This window comes from Fragaria vesca, linkage group LG6 (assembly GCF_000184155.1).
Source record: "Fragaria vesca subsp. vesca linkage group LG6, FraVesHawaii_1.0, whole genome shotgun sequence".
NCBI classification, from domain to species: domain Eukaryota; kingdom Viridiplantae; phylum Streptophyta; class Magnoliopsida; order Rosales; family Rosaceae; genus Fragaria; species Fragaria vesca.
Genome location: NC_020496.1, coordinates 28229219 through 28250799, shown reverse-complemented (window position 1 = coordinate 28250799; position 21581 = coordinate 28229219). Strand labels below are relative to the sequence as shown.

The 21581-nt window shown below is 38.7% G+C and overlaps 2 protein-coding genes and 2 pseudogenes across 3 annotated transcripts in view; 2 read left to right on the top strand and 2 right to left on the bottom strand.

The window, feature by feature from the left end:
• The first annotated feature begins 303 nt into the window (after positions 1-303).
• On the top strand, positions 304-4514 carry LOC101291355 (fidgetin-like protein 1-like). Its single transcript, XM_004303929.1, has 13 exons — positions 304-626; positions 973-1114; positions 1226-1612; positions 1949-2187; positions 2291-2418; positions 2506-2624; positions 2703-2795; positions 3096-3197; positions 3390-3492; positions 3633-3716; positions 3795-3890; positions 3982-4109; positions 4192-4514. The coding sequence occupies exons 1-13, from the start codon at positions 349-351 to the stop codon at positions 4291-4293; spliced, it is 2001 nt and encodes a 666-aa protein (XP_004303977.1). The 5' UTR covers positions 304-348; the 3' UTR covers positions 4294-4514.
• Positions 4515-4721: 207 nt separating this feature from the next.
• On the bottom strand, positions 4722-6472 carry LOC101291070 (cytochrome P450 94A1-like). The gene has a single exon (XM_004303928.1). The coding sequence runs from the start codon at positions 6463-6465 to the stop codon at positions 4936-4938; it is 1530 nt and encodes a 509-aa protein (XP_004303976.1). The 5' UTR covers positions 6466-6472; the 3' UTR covers positions 4722-4935.
• Positions 6473-12604: 6132 nt separating this feature from the next.
• LOC101291269 lies at positions 12605-13735 on the top strand (annotated as a pseudogene).
• A 1256-nt stretch (positions 13736-14991) lies between these two features.
• LOC101290980 overlaps positions 14992-21581 on the bottom strand; it is a 10955-nt pseudogene continuing 4365 nt past the window's right edge. The window contains exons 2-12 of the transcript XR_185125.1: positions 19981-20039; positions 19776-19891; positions 19638-19700; positions 19517-19553; positions 19349-19430; positions 19013-19121; positions 18886-18975; positions 18495-18605; positions 18295-18396; positions 18157-18204; positions 14992-15504 (exon numbers count right to left, since the gene is read on the bottom strand). The product of XR_185125.1 is annotated as a sulfite oxidase-like (transcript). The remainder of the gene's footprint in view (positions 15505-18156; positions 18205-18294; positions 18397-18494; positions 18606-18885; positions 18976-19012; positions 19122-19348; positions 19431-19516; positions 19554-19637; positions 19701-19775; positions 19892-19980; positions 20040-21581) is intronic.

The following is a 21581-nucleotide window of genomic DNA, read 5'->3' as shown; positions in this document are numbered from 1 at the left end:
GGCGAAGTGTGTCGGGTTTTTGATGCTTCTCCGGGAACCCGAGTCCGACGACGACGGCCATTTCCGGTGAGTTGACAAACTTGAATTCAATGAGATTCGAATGAAACCAAGGAAGTAAAGGAGAGTGAGAGAGCTACAGTTTTTTTTTTTTCTTTTTTTTGATGGACCCTTCAAACCGTTAGGCCCAGCCAACCTGGTTTCCGCCTTGGCCCACCTCGTATCCGCCTAGCCCGCATAATTATTACTTACTTATTTTTTTTTTTTTTTTACGTCAGAAATTAAAAAGCCCCAGAGTCTCAGAAGGACCTAGAGAGAAAAAGAGAGGGACAGAGAGAGAGAGAGCGCGAAATGGCGGGAAAGGAGGAACTGAACTCCGGCGAAGAGGTCTGCTGGAGGAAGCAAGCCGACGATAACCTACACCGCCTTCAATCTCTTCTCTTCGGAGCAGAACTCGCCGCCGACAGAAACGACTTCTCCGCCTCTCAGATCCTCAGTCTTCGTCTCCTCGGCTTTCTCGACTCACAGTCTCACTCTCAGCTCGACCGTGCTTTCGTCAGCCCTATCCGCCGCGAAGCCGTCTCCAAGCTCGGTGAGGCCCGCCGCGAACTGATTCCTGGTTCCGATCGGTACGCCTATTTCTCTTTCCCTCTCGGAGCTTCGATTTTACTCCGAACCCTAGCTGTTTGTGTTTTCAATTCTCCATTTCCTTTTATATACTCGTATTTTTTTTTTTTGTAATATCTTAGAGATTGAAAATAATGTGAATTTTATGAAGAATTTATGGTGTAGTTGAATCAATTTTAGTTTTAAGTATTGGATGAATCAAAAACTGGATTGGAATTTCATATTGAAAGCTGAATTCTGGTCTAGGAATTTGCGATTTGAGTGTAGATTCGTATCGAATCAGTGTTACAAATGCAGGTTAAGATTTTTCTTTTGAAATGCTAATCGTTGAATAGTATATGCATACAGCAAAGCTTTCGAGCAAGCGAAAAAGGATCCTGGTTTTGTTTTCAGCACAAAGGGAGATATTGACATTGGGAGGATTAAACAATCAAAGTACTTTCAAGCTCTTCTTCGGCAGTCTAACCATGGAAAGGCTGCGAATGATTTGGTACGACTTGCCTCTGATTTTGCATGTGGAAAATAATTTTTGTCATGTTATTTTGTGGTAGGATGTTTATTAGGATTTTGGTGTGTTAACCAAAATTACTGTATGGTGTAGGGAGATCAATTGGAGAAGCGGGAAAAGTTGAATAGCAAGTTATCAAAAGCCATGACACAAACTAAATTGACATCATTGTACAAAAACAACATTGGGACAGCAAGTAACACATCTCGTAGTTCTTGGGTTCCTAGAAGTAACAGCTCTGATGACTGCACTGTTGTTGAAAAGCGTCACTCTCATCACAACCGCAACAGCAGTCATAGTACCTCGTCTTTTCAAAAAGTGGAAGATGAAGAAAGAGCTCATGGGAATCCCTTGGGCAGTAAACGTGTACACAGGGAATTTAACAGCCCCATTCTTGATACTACAAAGTCCCCATCAGCCAATGAAGATGCTAAAGCCGATGTTTCTGGCAATGGATTCGTAACTGCCAAAGCCAAATTGGTATCCATCATATTTCTGCTAAACCGTACTCTTTTATAATAGGCATCTTTTAGTAGCGTTTTTTTTAATTAACTCCTTTCTGTCCATTTTTCTATGTTGCTGGTATAATAATAATTGATTCATAGCTTTGGCATATGAATCCTATAGGGTAGGTATTTATCACCTGCTAATTGAAGTAGAAGTGTTCCCCTAGTTCCTACAGATTAGTAATGTGTTTGTGGAACTTACTTGCCTATATTGAAACTGATGCTGCCTTTCTCTTTAATTTTTTTGTATTTTTTAGGTACACTTTATCCGTATGTAGCGATTTTGATCGGAATCTTCTTTATTGACTAGGAAATGGACGTAAGGCAAAGGCGAGGGTTAGCTGCATCACCAAATGCTTCTGTCTCTCCTCAAAGTGATAACAGTGTTGCTAATAGGGGTTTTAACACGAGATCATATGGTGTTTCACGTCGAGGTGTCCGTGGTAATTTTGTTCCTCCTGTTAGATCTAATGGGGGCAATGTTGGGAATATGACTTCAAAAATTGGTGGAAAGTCAGATGATGCATTAGATGACTCAACAAGGAGCTGGTGAGTGGTGTAACCTCATGCTGAATGCATCTAGAAACTCTCTTACTCTAACTTAGGATGATGAATATGCATTAATGTTCTAATGTATTTTTGTCTTTTTCAGTATGGAATTTCTCTGCGGTCCAGATGGGGAGCTCCCAGAAAAACTAAGGAACTTGGAACCTCGTCTTATTGAACATGTCAGTAATGAGATTATGGACAAGGATCCTAATGTTCGATGGAATGATATTGGTAATGGAAGAGGCTCTAACTGTCTTCTGTATTTACAATTGTACACACAGCTAAAGGTGTTCTGATTGAAATTTTGCAATGTTTCAGCTGGTTTGGACCATGCTAAAAAGTGTGTGACAGAGATGGTTATATGGCCACTATTACGTCCTGATATTTTCAAAGGTTGTCGTTCTCCTGGAAAGGGTCTTCTTCTCTTCGGTCCACCTGTAAGTAGTGAATCTTCTAAGGAGTGTAGTACAAGATTTTCTGGCCAATGAAGGATCTAATACTTGCACCTGTTTCAGGGAACAGGCAAAACAATGATTGGGAAAGCCATAGCTGGAGAGGCAAAAGCAACATTTTTCTACATCTCTGCCAGTTCATTGACGAGCAAATGGGTAAGTGTTCATCTTTTTGCCTTGATTGTTGATGATTGTTTGCCATATCTTTTTTTTTATCTAATTTGGATTATGTCTACCAATGTTGAACCACAGATCCAATTCTATGATCATTTAATATACTGTAATCATTGTAGTTTGTGATTTGATCCTGATTTTCCTGCAAATCTTTAAATTATGCAGAAAGATAATATATCTTTTACTGCTTCTCAAGTCCCCACTTGTATACTAGTTTCTCCTTATGTATATTTATATCCTCGAAAACATTCTTAGATTCGTATCTTTAACTGGTAACTGCAGATTGGTGAGGGTGAAAAGTTAGTTCGGGCCCTTTTTGGAGTAGCCAGTTGTCGGCAGCCAGCTGTGATTTTTGTTGACGAAATCGACTCACTTCTCTCGCAGGTAAGACTTGCTGTAGCTCTTGAACTTAAACTTGACATGGTACAAGCTGCCAGTATGTATGCTTTGCAGTAAAAAAAAAAATCTCAGGGTATTGTATATTAGTTGGTTAACTGCATGAACCCCATTGTATCTCAGTGTATACGTCCTTACCTTGTTTCAAACGCATTGAGCTGAGTTACTTTATGTTTGCAGCGTAAGTCAGAAGGCGAACATGAATCAAGTAGGCGACTCAAAACACAGTTTCTCATTGAAATGGAAGGCTTTGACAGTGGCAGTGAGCAAATTCTTCTTATAGGTGATTTGCTAAACCCATTTAATCTCAATTATCCTCTAGCTTTCATGTTTTCTGTTTTAACATTTCTAGTTACGGTTATCCTTCGCTTAAATATTTTAACTCTGATTTCACTCTCTCACAAATCTACATACATTTTGTAGGAGCAACAAATCGACCCCAAGAGCTTGATGAAGCAGCACGCAGGCGACTAACTAAGCGACTTTACATTCCTCTTCCTTCATCAGGTGCCTACTTAGCATGTTTGATTTTACCCACATTGTTGATTTTGATTATGCAGCTAACCTGCAATTGATGTATTGAAGAAGCAAGAGCCTGGATAGTGGAGAATCTCCTTGAGAAGGATGGACTATTCAAACTATCAAGGGAAGATATTGGTAACATATGCAAGTTAACAGAAGGTACTGACCTCCTACATTCAGTTAAGATCCAAAATCACTATAATTCTCTATTGCCTTTTCACAGCCCTGAGTTTGTCGCTTTATTTTGCAGGGTACTCAGGATCAGACATGAAAAACTTAGTGAAGGATGCCTCTATGGGTCCTCTAAGAGAAGCTTTAAGACAAGGCATAGAAATAACAAAGCTTAAGAAGGAGGATATGCGCCCAGTAACTTTTCAGGTAAAAAGTTACAGACTTACACTACTGGTTGAGCCTCCTTGTTACTTTTCCTGCATAATTTTATTTTGGTTTTGTTTTATAGGATTTTGAGAGTGCGTTACACGAGGTGAGGCCCTCTGTTTCCTTGAATGAGCTTGGTACCTATGATGATTGGAACAAGCAATTTGGAAGCTTGTCCCACTAGGAATCCTGCTGTTTTGTAAGGTAAGGAAAAAACAAGCATAGTATACTAGCATTCTTGTTCTTTCCTTCACAAAAAGAACAGGAAAAAAAGTGATTAGGCTAAATACATAGCGGTTTCTTATAATAGAAACTTGTACCTATTCAGCAGCTCTAGATTCTCACCATTTCCTCAATAGGAAGGTAAAAGGAAACGTGGTGATAAATGGTTGCTTTATGCTGACGAAAAGATCGACTATTTTTATACAGTGCGCGTTTGTTTTTTCTTCCACTAAAGAAAGCACACCGAGTCACGGCCTGATGGGCATGCGAATTTATCTATCCAAACTCGAATCTACAATATTATCCTGACCTCCATTTTTAAAACAAAACTTTGGCCTTTGATACTTGTTTGCTCGAGCATCACATGGTTTAGAATAGAGTTTGACATCTGTGATTGATAATGTAGATTGATCATGATTAGCGTACTAAAATCAAGCTACCTACACAATTATGTATATGATTTTTGTACATAAAATCATATTCTTGTGCTACACTAGAAATGAGGCATGTAAATAATAACATGCTACACTGTCCAACAACTCTTAAACTAATCAGAACCATTGACTCTCTCCTACTTAGTTTAATCAGCTTCCCAGTTCTCATCTTAATCAGTCCCTCTCTTGCGTACCAGAACCTTCATCCCGCCGGCCATGTGTGCCGTCAGGCGCGGCACGAAGACCGGCACGTCGGAGTCGACCGGTCTGATCTCGAACTGTCTGAGAATGGATGCCATCACATACTTCATCTGAGCAAAAGCCATCTCCTTCCCAAGACAAACCCTTGGACCTGCTTGAAAGATAGGCAACTTGAATGGGCATACCTTCTTCAGCTCCGATCTCGCCTCCTTGTCCGGTTCGAGAAACCACCGGTCCGGCTTGAATTCCAGCCGGTCCTTCCCCCACAACGACTCCATTCGTCCCATCCCGTAGGGAAAATAGGTCACTCTATCTCCAGCCCGGACATGAGTTCCGTCCGGCAACAAGTCATCGACTTTGGCATGTTTTGAGTCCCAAGCCACAGGTGGAAAGAGCCTCATGGATTCGAAAAGGCATGCCTTCAACAATCTGAAATCCAATGGCTCATGGTCCATCGTTGTTTGATTCTCTTCGATCTCCTTCACCAAATCTTCCTCTACAGTTTGATGGCGGGAAAGCAACCAGAAGAGCCACGTCATGGCTGCTGAAGTCGTGTCCCTCCCCGCCATTATAAAGCTTATTACCATGTCCCTTGTGACCTCGTCTTCATGTCCCGCCATTATCAACCGAGTTAGCAGATCTTGATCCTGATCTATATTCCCAGTACTTTGATCATCATCAAGTTTCTGCTTCCTCGTCTCTATTATGTTCATCACATAGGCATGTACTTGTGCTACTGCAGCTTTGAGTTTCTGCTCCGAACCAATCCCAAGCCATCTCTTGATCTTCCAAATTATGAACACAGGCGCAGCCCCACGCATTGCACAGATCTCCGATGCTGTGTCGAAAGCCCTTGCGAGTTCTGGGACAGGCAAAGAGGGATCCAAAGAGCACCTCTCAACCCCCAAAAACACCTTACAAATCACATTGAACGTGAATCTCCTCAGCAACTCCTGCAAGTCTACAACTTCTCCTTTCATAGCTAGTGACTCCATCAATGGCAATAAGCCCTCTTCTACTTCTTCCTCCAAGCTATTCATGATATGCTCACGCAGAGACTTGGTGGTGAACTCGTGGCTGGCTAACTTGCGCTGCGTGCGCCAAAGCTCGCCGTCCACATTGAATATCCCACATCCAAGAAAGTCTCCAAGGATTTCAGTGAAGGGTTTACCTTTTGGGAAGTTGTTGAAGTTGGTTTTGAGCATGTACTCTACATTTTCCGGGTTGGCTGTGACTATGGTCCGTCGTGCACCGAGCCGGCTCACGACGATGGTGCTGGTGGCCGAGTCTGCAAGGAGCTCGGTGTACCAGTCAAGTAGCCGGAAGCGGTTCTGGTAAAATGAGACTAAGCACCCAATGAGGGGATGGCTTGGAGGGCCGGAAAACTCATAGACTTGTCGCCGGAATTTACCAAAAATCACTTGCACCAGGAAATAGAAAATCATTGAGAGGAAGACAAAGAATATAGGGTGTGTGAAGAGTGACATGATTGCTTCCATCTTGACATGAACTGAAAAATAAAAAATGGGCAGAAGGTGTTGGAAAGTTGGCTTTATGTGCTCTCAACAAGTTGAGGCATACGTTCTTATAGGGTGTGAACGGCCTATTTCTTTATTTCATTTGCTACAGTTTACAGTGTGTGAATTGTATATTTTTGTATTTGGTTGTTTTAATTCTGAAGTATAAAATATGCATCACAATAATAATTAAATTAAAGCCAAGTACACACTACACAGTCGTCGGTGCATATATCATGGACGAATTATTATATCTCAGTGTTTCTGTTCTCTTCGAATCGGCTTGGTGAATATAATCTTCTGAAATACTATACTTTTCTAGATATAGTTTAAGGGTTTCCATGGGGACAACCCATATATTTATATATAAGGGCATTTTCTTATTTGGAAGCTGTTCATATAATTAAAATTTCAGACTTGAGATTCAGACAGTTGGTAGTTTATGATGCCTAACCTACTCTCTCGACTGTAAGCTCACCATGTTTAATGCAATGCGTGCCTACCTTTCTGCATTCTGTTCCAATTGATGTTGATCTGAACCATTAACCAAAACTATGACGCATATCTGCATATTAATTCAACAAAGTCCACTCCACCTAAAATTAAAATCATCAACATTTACATCTTTGTTATATGCATTCATGTCATGCAGAGCAAAATGGTGTAAGTTTAGTAATTCATCATGACGAGTTTAGTGGAGAATAGTTATTACAATGAACATTTCATCCGATCACGATTAGTTTTTCTACTATGTCAAATCGCATTGGTGTTATAAAAACTACGTACGTAGCATTCGTATTTGCACTAATGCTGTAGAAACGTATCAAATCAACAGTAGGTCACCAAATTATATATGATGCACGTTTTGTGCGTTGCAAATTCGATTGTGGAAATTTCGAAGACCTTGCTGTCCAAGCTAGAATAATATCCCCAAGTATGTACACAATGTCTATCTCTAATGATGAGAATGAGATGGAGGAAATCGAACAGCTGGGGTCTTAGCATCAAGTTATCAACAACTTCACGATGGGGTTAAGCTGTGTATATAGCAAGCTGCAACATCATCTTTATCCAGCAAAGAATCGAAAGAAGCCAATAATAATAGAGATCGATTGAGCGTGTGGACCAGAAAACGAAAGAGATGAATACGTCCGATTCTTGGTTCTTGCCTAGAGAGTTCCTTATATATCACATCCAAATCCACCTTATCTCCCCAATTAGACATGTGTCTCTACCCAAATACTGAGATTAAGACGTGTATATATGTCTTATTTTCTCCCAAAACAAAGCAACAAACACGTCTCTTTGATTGCAGCTAGCCATCCGCCACAGTCCCAACTTGTTATGAGCTTTAAACACTCAGATGAAACTCCAACTCAACAACACTGTTTGTTTATGTTTTGTTTTTCAAGTTTTCATCTGGAAATGAAGAAAATGTTAGGTCATTTAAGCTTGAGAAAGGAGAAAATCTTGGATGACTCATTGTCATGGCAACTTTGCTTGTGTAGGATGGTGTGATTATGGTAAAAGTCATTTGTTTGTATTCAAATGACTTTCCGCATTTCACTTAATGTGCATTGACATTTTAGTAAATTATGATACGTCTTCTCCTAATATAATATGATGTGATGTGACATCTATCTTTTATTTTATTACATTGTATCAGTGATTAATGAAGTAGATGGTAAGTCATTATTCATGAGATGAGATAAGAGAAAAATTTGAATGACTCGATTATGTGTCATGACAATAATTTGACAGTATAAATTTCAAATAATTTTTCACATTTCACGTAAGGTGGACTTGTGCGTTAACAAATTATGATTTTGAAATAATGTGGTTGATACTCCTTCATCTTTTGTTTTATCTCATAATCAATGGAGTGTTCTTCGATTTCGGTTATGACACCTTGTTTATCTTTGTTAGCTTCACTCGAAACAAATACGTACAGAGTTGAGCTACTGTACCATAACTATAAGAAACAAAAACATATAACGATTTTCATGTAACCCAACAAAGTAACAATTATCTCTATTCAGCTGCCCATTATCCGAGTGTTTGAAGCAAATATTTTCTCATGGATTCAAACAGGTGTGTCTTGACTCTTGATACGGATGACGATCACCTCCTCCTAGCTAGTTGATATGGATGACGATCTCCTCCACAAAGTAGGAATCTTTGCTTCTTCTGTAGCCGACAACACCTTGTGGCTTCTACACAAATGTGATCAAATCACCTTCACCGGAATATTCGATCCATCGACCCACATCCTCCACATAAACACTGTTTGAGTCCCCATGAGTGGTTCATATTATATTCTCTGTTTGGTCCAGGATGAGATGTGAATAATTGAGACTTTAATTATGTCTAATCATATAGATGAACATGATCATGGATTAATCTATAATAAGAATCCACCCAAGTCAGGCTCGTGGCCATAACGAATCATTCCCACAGAGACTAACCAAGGGTTTAATATCTTCATGTTTTTTGGAAGTGAGCTTATAGTTAACATTTTGGTGAAGAAAGCGAGAATCTATAAGACTATAAGTAGGGTTGTTTAGTGGTGTTGCAGATAGTAACAAGAACCCTGCTGTTGTTTAGTGGTGAACTGGTGGTTTCAAATCACACACGCCCACAGGAGGAGTCAGAACATGAACTTATTATTAGTAGGGTTACGACAGCCAGGTAAAGCCAAAGAGAAAAACAAAACGATCAGAAAGAAGAAGAAGAATGCAGACAGGAAATGAGAGGCGCTTCGGTGGTTGAAAGTAGTCGAACCGAAAGCAATGGTGGAGGAAATGAGAGTGACTCGTCCAAACTTTACTGCCATATTTGTTATATCATATATGCCATATTTGTTTATGAAATGTTTTCTTGCTTGGTGGATCATCTCTGATCAATAATTCTAATGGACTGTTCTTTGTTCACACTGAGTCAATCTGTGCTCATCTCTCTTTAGTCTTTACCCAAAAAGAAGGTTATAATATGACCTTCCAAGACTTCAGGTTGAAAACTTCGTAAAGTAAAACCTTTTGCTACACTTGGTCTTTTTTATTTCAAGAGGAAACCATATGCATCAAATATTGAAGCAGGAAGAGCATTAGGTACCAAACTTTTGATTCCAAATTCCAACGAGAGCTGGAGTTGAGGAAAATATCCTTACTTGGCAGAGGTGTGAAATACGCTTCCACATGGAGATGGCTAAAATGGAGTCAAAGGTAGAAGCAATCCTCTTTTGATGTCTTCAACAACGGCTTGAATCTTCCATGGGGTGGCAAATGATCTCGTAATGCAGTTAGTGAGAACTTCAGAAGTGGAACCTGAAAGATTTAGGGGATGATTTTTCTGCAATGGCAATGCTAATTTGAAATGTGTGTTTATATATATATATATGGGGAATTTTCATATACACCCAATTTTGAAGAGTGGTTTTAAATAAAACCCACATAATATTCATATCTGATAGACATTTAAAATATATCAATTGTGATAAATATTATGTCTTATTTTTTTCTAAATTTTACACAATTACCACTATTCAACTATAACATATTAATATAATAAATAAACTTAATTGATCATGTTTTAAATACCTTGATTATGAGTTTTTTCTTCTAACACTAACATTCTTTAATCAATTTGCAAGAATCATGTAGTTTTCTTTATTTTTATGAGAAAATCTAGATTAAAGGAATTTATTCTCTAATCTATACATAAGGTAAAATATAATATGAATAAGATATTTGATCTAAACCTAAACCCTATACCCTATATCTTATACCCTAAACCTTAAACCCTATACCCTATACGTTATACCCTATACCCTATACCCTAAACCTATACCCTAACTCTATACCTTAACCCTATACCCTAAACTAAATTTTGCGTTTCTTCTTTGTAGGTATATTATCATATCATGCCCTATTTAATATGTACATTAGAAACGTAAGTAGTAGAGAGTAAAATGTTCTCTCGATTAGGATGAGAAATGATATAATAATATACCTAAAAAAAATAAAATTAATCAAAGAATAAGAACGTGTACCTTACAATTAGATATTTTTTGACTATGTAGAGAGACACCAAATGTGAGCTTAGAAATGAAAAATATCATCCTATTACAAATGACATACTTTTGTATATAACATATATATATACACACACACTCAAGTTAGTAATAACATGGTAAGAAATTAAAGAATGTAATTGATTATGACAAAGTTAAATCTAACTAAATTTTAGCTAGTATTTTGAGTTTCAAATTGATGCTAAAATTGAGAAATATACTAAACTTAGCTTTCTATAGTTTGAATGGCAAATTAGAGAAACCGAAAAATGAAAAAAAAACTATTAATTATAGATGTTTGCTCTATATGGTATATTTGCTTATGTGGAGTGGGTGTAAAATAAAAGAAAAATATGTATGGGTTTTGGGTGATCTCGCCGGAAAACTGGAAAATAACGGACTCGCCGAAGAGAGAAAGTGGTCGGGAACGCTGCTAGAGTGTTCTGGGGTGGAGGCGCACCGTCGTCGGCGCCGGAGGGTGGAGAACGGACGGACGTCAGCACTTTAAGCCGAGTGCGGACGTCCGCTTCTCATCCTCTCTGTATATATATACACACACCAACTTAAACACAACCACCAACTCGAACTTGTACGTACTCAATGCCATGAAGTATTCAGTATCCCTCTCAATTTCCAAATGCATGTCTTCCACTTTTTCAGCTAGGTTGTAAATTTGCTGCTGAATCCGCCTGCACATCAAAGATGCCTATCCCTCTCAATTTCCAAATGCATGTCTTCCACTTTTTCAGCTAGGTTGTAAATTTGCTGCTGAATCCGCCTGCACATCAAAGATGCCAAATGACAATGAGGCGTATACAAGTCAGGGAAATGAACTACAATTCATATTTCTATACACGTTATGTGTACAGAAAAATAGTATTTTGTTGTTGAATGTGTATAAAATACACTAATTATTAGGCAAAAGTTGGACCACCCCAAGATATCAGGAAAAACTAGAGTGTTCTTCAGCCTGGAAATGGCTTACTTTCGGCCAACGCCAATATTCCTTTTCACAGAGCTCTAGGCAAAGGATCAGAGCAGCTTCTTCTACGCGTTTGCGAGAGCGATGGAGAAGTAGTGTGTATGGGATTCAGACAAGGGAGAGATTAGGCGAAGATGCGACGAGTTTAATTGAATAAAGGATAGAGCTTGGGTTATGTTACATTGTTGTTTTTCGGAAGCTGTTGAATTAGGTAGGGTAAATTCTGCATTGTATACATGTTTTTTTGGTACCAGTGTCATCCTAAAATGTGGTATTTTACGCGGCTGAATCAAAGCTCTTATTAGTTTTATATCCTTTGAGAAATACATGAACAAGTTCTTCATTTCATTCGGCAGTTGATCAAATAAGCACTCCATTCTGAAATATTTCGATCATCTGGAATTCTGGATACACTACAAGAACCCTACCTTTTTGGTACATCAACATGAGAACAGTGACTATGCAAAAATGGAGTACAGATTTACAACTCCAAAAGGGAACAGACATGCCTCTTCTGATTTTGCAAGGCTATTATTATTGTCACATTACGAATACGATCTAAACAAACAAGTCGTATTCAACAACTGGTTCATGATTTTCCCCTTTAAACATTAAATTGGGCAACACATTTGATGTCAGTATTTGGATAGGCATGAGTGACCCTCTCCCTCAGGTAAAAAATTTTACATAAATTCTACGACTATACTGTGATCGCGCCAAATGATACATATCGTCACATCAATTACATCAAGTCGAAACAAACGTCATCTCTAAATCAGTATTCATGCAAATTGTATGCTTTAGTAAAATTGAATCAAACGTGTCGCATGATACAACTTCCGTCTCTCTCAAATTTGGGCTTGTTGGGCTTCATTTGTATTAATCACTAAATTAATGGACTTACGAGGCCCATACTCCACGAGTCCGACCCAAAAAGAGGAAAACCTGCGCCGTATGTTAACGACTCACCTCACTCGTCACCAACCAAACCAACCTCTTTCCTCGCTTAAGCTAAGACACTTGTTTGTTTCACTTGTCGTTGGTCTTGTCTCGCCCACCAAAATCGGAAAATGGGGGTGGCGGCGAAAATAGAACCGTCCATGCTGTCGTCGGAATTTGCCAATTTGGCGTCGGAGGCCCATCGTACGTATGCTCAAAGATGGCGCCGATTGGCTCCACATGGACATCATGGTATCAACTACTCCACTCTTCAATCATTAAAGTTTTGTTCTTTCTTAATGAATGCCAGTGTTGCGTTGTGTTGTGTTACCAGTACCTTGATCCATGTTTACCAAACAAAGTTAAAACTTGGTCTCTTCTTCATGTGCAGGATGGGTAGGTTCGGTTCTTTTTTCCTTATCAAGTAACTTCCATGACTCAAGTGGCTGCTAAAGAATCCGGTTTTATAATTCGCCTCTATTTTTGCTTACTTAGTTGTATTTTGAGATGATGAAGTTGCTAAAATGATGTTTAGAAGTAGAGGCTAGAAGTAGAGTGAAATATGAATTTGTGAATGCTGGTGAACAGGTCTTTGTGCATGATTGTTATATTGTATGATATATTGTTATATTGCTTGCATTATTGAGTGTCAGTAAATTACTCTCCAAAGAAGAATTCTGGCTCAGAGGTTAGCCGTTTGTAATCCACAGGTGGAAGGTGAAATTCATGCGGACATGGTCCTCGTTATGACTGTGGAACCTGGATTTGATGGACAAAAGTTCATGTCAGAAACAATGGATAAGGTTCACACACTGGGAACAAAGTACCCTTCACTTAATATAGAGGTACGACAATCCCTAATGTTTCCTCTGACATATTTTTTATTTTTGTTCTTGTTGTGTCTATTGGTCTCATTATGGTATATAACCATATACCCCAGTATTAGCTGAATTTTTCTCCCCTTATTGTGTCTCTTCTTGCTTATCAAATGTAATTATCTACATACTGAGTGTGCACATGTTTAATAAGATAATATGAGTGTTCAGAAAAACGTAATTCAATCTCATAGAGATGATGCCACTTGATTCACTTTCTACCTCATTCCGCAGGTAGATGGTGGCTTAGTGCCTTCAACCATTGACATTGCAGCTTCAGCTGGAGCAAACTGCATACTTGCTGGACGTTCAGTGTTTGGAGACCCTGAAGCTGCCAAAGTTATATTCCTCTTGAGAACTAGTGTTGAGCAATCTCAGAAAAAATAGTTCATGCTGATACAGGCATGATCGCCAGTGGGTTGTCCCAAACTATATTTACTGTGTGTATGTACATCTATGATCTAATTGATGTGGTTATTTTTGAACCCTGATTTACTGAGTCCTTGCCTTGTATATTAATTCTTTCAATGTCTTCTTCATCTTCACATATGTGGACATTCTTGTGACTTATTGGTAGCTTTATTTTTGTGTGCCTTGAACAATTCTGGTGCCTGGATGTTTTAATAGCAATCATCATGACCATTTTTCCTTCGCTGTGTTTCTCTTTGCTGTGTTTTCTTTCAGTGTCTAAAAGCTTTTGTAGAAAGGAAGGAAGGAGAGTAGAAAGTAAGGCCAGGAACATATATATATATATATATATATATATATATATATATATATAGACACACACACTAGAATTTGACTATCCATGCTCAGTGGCGTAGCACAAGCTTTATCGAGCAGGGTCAAAATTACATAGCCATAATTTACATACATGTTAAAGAATTATCAAAATTAATGCTTTATCAAAATAATTATTTTGTTAAATTGTCAACCATAATAATAGATTTAATTTTAACGACAAATATATTAGATTGAACTGATTTATACCGAAAAACAAAAATTGAATGCTTTATAAGAAATAAGAAGAGAAGAAAACTAACAGTCCAATCTGTTATTGTACTCGATCTATTAACAAAGTTTTTTTTTTTTTCTTTTTTCTTGCTTGAATATATTATTGACCAAGTTGCAAATAGATTCTTTTGTTAGAGAAATGTAAATATATATAAAGGCCTGATGTGAAACGGATGTCCGCACCGAAGAAAAAGTGCGGACGTCAGGTGAACTAATGGTGACCTACTGAGACTTGTGCCCTTTCTTAGACTTCAAAGTTTCAATCAATTCCATTTAACGGTGTTCAAGTTATATGATAATTTGTTGTATCAGTACAACGTAAAATCAATCAAACTAAGACCCTTAACAAATTTAGATATGACGACTGATCGTGTTGGTGTATAGCATTACATATGTATAAACACGTATCTAACTCATACGTACACAGTTAAAGTTTGGAAAAAGAGTTTGATGTCTAAAACCATATATCACAAGGATAAAATCTATCGGTAATGTTGACATCGTATTATATGACCTAGCAATCTAGCATGATTCTTGTGAGCGGGTTTTCAAACGTTCTAGCGCACATGACATAAGGTTTCAACCAATCAATGTCTCTGAATTCTGGAAAAACTGAAACTCTGAAGGAGGGGTGGGTGCGGTTTTCCCCAGCTGCCTAAACCATGCAAGGCCATGCTGGGTGCTCTATGCGCGGGTCCCATGATGTCACCCCAAAAATTAGCTATCTGCTTCTCTTCCTTATCTCATTGTCCTGTCAAATCTCCTATATTTGATCTTTGTTTTATGTTTTAGTATTCCAACTCTTTAAAGAAATAATATTAGAGTTTGAAAGCTTCGATTCTAAAGTCTTTGTTTTTGTTTTGCGTTGTTTTGCTGTATTCTCCACATTCCCTTTGCCCCAGCACGCACGTGATCATAGGCAATGCCCTGCCAATTTAAGGAGAAACAACACCACACAAATATTTATACTTCAACCCAAATCCCCAGATGGACTGCTTATCCTGTGATGCCTCAGTCTTACAAAGCTCCCAAGAACTCGATGAATAACCAATATATGCACTTTCCTGGCTTTTTTTTGTGCTTTCAAGGCATCGCCCCTTTCCACAAAAGAAGCTCATGAGATAGATATTGTAGGTGTTAACCTGAAATGTACAAATGGTCTTAATCAGCATGTATAGATGTCTCTATACTATTAAATATAAGAATGTAACAATTATTCTTGTCAAGATACGAACTCACTTATTGTTCCTGATAAGGCTATTGACACATACATGAATGTGTGCTTAACTGTAGAACAACGTTGCCTTACAAGAACTAGTTATCGTTCACACTTGAGCCCTCCACAAATAAGACACAGACTTCAGTTATTTTCCTGATAATGTACTAAATCCAAAGTTTCATAGATTGGAAACTACAAAATTGCTAATTAGTTGTTGTACTGTGTTGTTTCACTTGTTCAAAACCTACTGGTCCACAACTACTAGAACATCATAGACGGGGCATCCAATTAATTTGTTGGAGCAACAAATCATACATATAATCAAAAGATATAGATCTTTATCTCCATACTATATCAGTCTTTAAAATGGCTCGGGAAATAATTACATGCTCAACTTAACTACTGACAGACTTACCTATGGTCCAGGGAATACGAATTATTATTAGGTCCATATTATTTCGAAAGCATATCTGCTAAATCGAGTCCTAGTGACATCTTGTCTGGAACTAATCCTAAAAGAAACAGGTACATAAATATCCCTCAATCCCCTCTATTCAGAACAAGCTGGAAATGAAGTGGACAACTAATAAACCAGAAGAAATGAAACAAAAGCATAAACTTTTGCCAGCCCACTGCAGAATCAACAATCACTACATACACCGCATACCAATGTTTGACATACCACAGATTGCATCTCTGCAATATAACCAAATATACCATGCACACCCACAACTCCATATGCATCCCAAGTATGCATTATCAGGACAATTTGACAGATTACATAAAAAATCATTAGACAGTGTTTCTTTAGATATCAATTACCTCCCTTGCCTTGCTTTTCTTTGCATTCTCGGTCTTGAATTTCAACACAACAACAGACCCAATCAAGCCCATGATGTATTACCCAAAAATATATAGAACCATAAAAACAATAGCTGGAGGAGATCAACCTGGGAAATGGGGAAATCTCAGATGTAGGAGCAGAAGATAAAGATGGAAATTGCGGCTGTGATGGATATACCAGTGTGGAGGTTGAGTTTAGTTTACCTTCTGTGCTTTTTCCTTAACGTATTATTTTCTCCGAGCTCTGCTTCAACCCTTCCAATCTGGCAACAGTCTCTTCCACAGCTTTAATGAACTTGAAGTCTTGAACCGGAGTCCAAGTCACCTTTGCACCAGTTGGATCCTTCGTCTCCAAGTCCTTGTTGAGTCCAACAAGGTACTACTTCTTGGTTACGGCAGCCAGGTAAAGCCAAAGAGAAAAAAAAACGATCAGAAAGAAGAAGAAGAATGCAGACAGGAAAAGAGAGAGGCTTCGGTGGTCGAAAGTAGTCGAACCGAAAGCAATGCAGGAAATGAGAGCGACTCGTCCAAACTTAATTTACTGCAATTGGATGTAATATTTTTCTCATATCATATCATATACGCCAAGTTTGTTATGGATGGAGAAATGCTTTCGTGCTTGGTGGATCACTAATATATGGACTGTGTTCTTTGTTCACACACTGAGTCAATCTGTACTTGTCTCTCTTTACCCCAGAGGGAAGGTTATATATATATATACAGAGAGGATGAGAAGCGGACGTCCGCACTCGGCTTAAAGTGCGAACAAACGCCGGCGAGATTGATCTTGTTTGAAGTTTTGGGTGATCTCACCGGAAGACTGGAAAAGAACGGACTCGCCGGGGAGGGAAAATGGTCGGGAACGCTGCTGGAGTGTTCTGGGGTGGAGGCGCGCCGTCGCCGGCGCCGGAGGGTGGAGAACGGACGGACGTCCGCACTTTAAGCCGAGTGCGGACGTCCGCTTCACATCCGGACTATATATACACACACACACACACACACACCCAACTTAAACACAACCACCAACTAAATATTCGAGGCAAATACTCTTCAACAACCCTCTTAGAAGTCTTAAGATTGATAGCAAATTAATAAACATTTTATTACTTGCACATGGAAAATGTAAAGAGAAAGCAGCAGCAGCAGAAAAAAGTGGTCAATGTTATCCAAACAGAAAGCAGCAGCAGCCATCAGATTACAACTTTCAAGTTATTTATGTATAATTTTCCTTCAGTTTTTCTCTTGTTAATTTGGTCTACAAATTTGAGTGGCCAACTAACGTTTACCTGTACAACCCATATTTATAAATGAATAAAACCAACAGCCCTATTGCAGGTAAAACCCAGTTCCCACCATATCAGGCACTGTGGCAGCAAATCAACAGTCTCAAACATGACCAAGAAGGAAGTGTGTAATGCATGAGTAGAAAGAAACCAACCAAATACCATGTTTGCAGGATAAAACAGAATATATGGGCAAACCGAGTATTTTAACAGTTTTGCGGTCAGTTCAAAAAGCTGTTTTGCAATACAAGCAATCAAATAGGTATGATATGACTAGGTAAAAACACTTGAGAGCTTTGACCTTTATCATAAATGCTGAAAAAAGACTTATTGAATTGGAACTGGGAGCTAAAACAGCAAAAAATGAGGTATGTGCATGCCATAATGTAAAGTAGACAATAAACATTCAATTGCATAAAGAGAAGGAAAACATTGAAATTAGAACTAACCTTTCCATGCTTTAATGCATTCACATCCTCTAAAGAGCAAATTACACACTGTCAATCAGCAATATCCTATGTCAGCCAAATAGACAGACTGAGAAAATTCATGGCAATTCAGCACAAGGTAAGACTGACTCTCCATACCCGGACAGGAAAATCCATTTGTGGTCTCCTTGTGGACCAATTAATGTTATCCCAGTTTACTGAAGGTGGAAACATTTTGTAGTCTTTTTGCTTAAAGAAGCCCTGCAAGGTTGTTAGGTAAGTTCGAATCGTTAAAAATGTGCGATATGGTAGGAAGAAGAAAGTTGAAGGTATAATAGACTGAAGAATCCAATTCCGACCTGACATTCCTCTGCAATGACATTAATCGAATCAAGCCATTTGACAGAACGGGCACCAATAACACCAGGCACAACCACACACAATGGATACCCATGATCCCTGTTTAGGGTCTTCACATGATAAGAGAATAACAAAAAAAAAAAAAAAACCCAATATCAGACCGATGTACTGATTGTATGCGCAAGAAAATTGGATACTTGACAGTCTACTAGGCAAAAATGAAAACGAGACAAATCAAAAAGTTACAAGCGGGACCAAAATAAAATGGATAAATAACCAAATACTCAAGTACTCATGCAACAAATCAGAAACAGGTGATTGAAATGCGAAGTTGAAGAAATGGCATAATTGTAGGATTCACAATCTGAACATCTACTTTGCTGAACTAACCTCTCCGTTCATCTCATAAGCAAGTAAAACATCTGCATCCGGGCTTGTGGCCTGAATCAGTGGAATTGATGCTTTGTATGGGCCTCCAGGAGGGAATGACAACAAATCAGTGATTAAGTATCCAAGCTTGTACCTTACACCTATCAACGCTTACAAACTCAACATGTTTTCCGCCAGATTTAGTCGCGCCTGTAACAGTTCAAGTACATCAGCCAATTTCGCACCACCCCATACAGCTGTAATGAGCTTGAAGAAAATTTATAACAGTTAAAACTCGTACTAGCAAAAACTTCTCAGACAAGAAAAAAAGATAGATAACAGATATTCATGCAGATATATAATGTAGCTGGGAACTCAAAGACCACTGGTACATTCGAACAAGACATCAATGCTTCATGCTAGAGCTTGAAAGCAAAAAACAACCAGTGAAAATTCAAAATGAAACAACGAAAGAGGAACAAACCATTTCCTACAGCAGAAACATCCCACCCTACTCCCTTGACCGTCCGAGTTTGGCTCATAGCTGTCCTTCTATTACCTGCACACTGATTAATCCACACCGAATCAAATCACACCGCAATTGAATAACACAATAAACTTGTGCAAAACCAAATGCATAACAGTAAGATACCTGCAATGTGGCAGTGACATTATACTTGGGAAGCGCCCTGCGATCACACGAAAACTCAATCCATTTACACTAATGACATACTAATAAACAAAATCCACATCAACTATTTCACACAACTCACATGATATAGTTGAAAAACAGCTGCTTCCGATTTTGGATCAATCCGGTTATGGAAACAGAGTAACTGAAATTTGCAGAACGAGTTAGCAATACTGAAAACGAAAGAAATTGAAACTCGGTTTAGGGATTTAAGATGGACCTGTGGATGTCATCGACTATTGGAATAGGACCGTGGTTTCTCTTGTAGAACAAATCCACCGGAGTGACGTAAACGGCGCCGAGAGCCGAGCGCGGCGGTTCCGCGTTGAAAGGCTCCTGAAAATCAAGTCAAAGATTGAAGTTTACGAACGAGTTTCGCAGAATCAAAGAGAGTGAAGTGATCGAAGAAGAAGAAGCAGGCTTGCCTTGGCGTTGATTTTGAGGCTTGGATGTCGAGGCGGCTCCCGCGAGTAATCTGAGGGACCTGTAGAAACGTTGTGCAGATCAAATTACTAATTAAAAGGTAAAAACACCAACTTCACAAACCGTCAACAGAGAGCCGTACTGTAGCAGTGTAGCAGACTAGCAGCGGCAAGTAGTACGTATACAGCCAAAACTAAAAAAATGATAGTTTCAAATAGTTACTAGAAATGTCTAAAATCGACAGATTGGACATTAATTACTTTACCAAATCTCTAAGAAACAAGTTTACTATATATCTGCTTGTTGTATTACTGTTTATATTACACAGTGTTTAACAGTGATGATAGGCTTGGTGTTGGGCCTGTGTTTTGGGCTGGTTAATTCCGCATTTGCCCTTACTTTCCATCTGTCCCTCCTGCCGCCGCGTGTCGCTCGCTTCTATTTACTTTCGTTTTCGTCACAGAAGAACTGAAACTCATCGAAAACAAAGCGAGAGAGAGACCTGAAAGAGAGAGGGAGAGCAACGCAAAGGTAAGCTATCCCATTTTTGATCTCAAGTGAATTGAGTTTGATTTTACATGTTAAAGATCTTTGTTTCCTCTTCATCTCAGAATGAAATTCCTTTCTGATTTTCATCTACTGCTATGAGCTCTGGAATACCAATTTAGTTCGACCCGTTTCAATTTCCGGTGAGTATTTAACAGTGTATTTCGGGGGTTTATCCTCACTGCTGGGTCATGCAATCTCGCATGTGCCCTCCTAGCTCAATCTAATTACGCCTTCTACCTGTTAATATAAGGAGCTGCCCCTCAGTTCTAGAGCCTTCTCGCGTGTTTTCCTCAGAGGCAATTCGACATTAGGAAATTCGGAGAGAGCAAGTGCGGTTGTGTCTTCATGAGGTTCATACACAGTGGAAAATAGAGAGAGCGAAGGATAACAATTCAGGCAAACATCAAATCTTGCTACTTTTCATTTCAATTTTTTTATCAGTACTCTAATTTCCTCATTGTTTTTTTTTATGTATCTTCTTTGTTTACCCTAAATCGCTAAAACCTCTAATTGTTTCTGCTAGACCAACATATTTTCCTGGGGAACCTGTAAATACTTCTGCTACGAAAAAGGGTTGTGATAAGAAACGCTCAATTTTTCGTGCTCTTGCTACGGTTAAGCGTCGTTCTCAATAGCCATGAGATGATCATCTTAGGGTGATCCTTTTGTCGACGGATGCTCCTATTACACTCGTAGTCTCTGAAGGATGAGAACCAACTATGTAGCATCTACATCGAGAATTCAAGTATTGTATACGTCATTAGTCCGATCCTTTGTAGGAACTACCCGTAATAACGAACTTGCAAAATGAATCCCTTTATCATAAAGAGATTCATTGTTCCTGACCCTGCTTTACCTTAATTGTTATTTGTAACAAGTAAAAGTTAATGTCTTGGTCCGAGTGGGGAGTAGCATTTCTCTTCTGCATGTCCATGGAGTTTTGATATCAAATATTTCTAAAAAAAAATAAGATAGACACAAAATTTTACGTTTTAGGGTTTGGTCTTCGTTATACGTTTACTTTGGTCTCGAATAGGCATTCAGATATTAATTT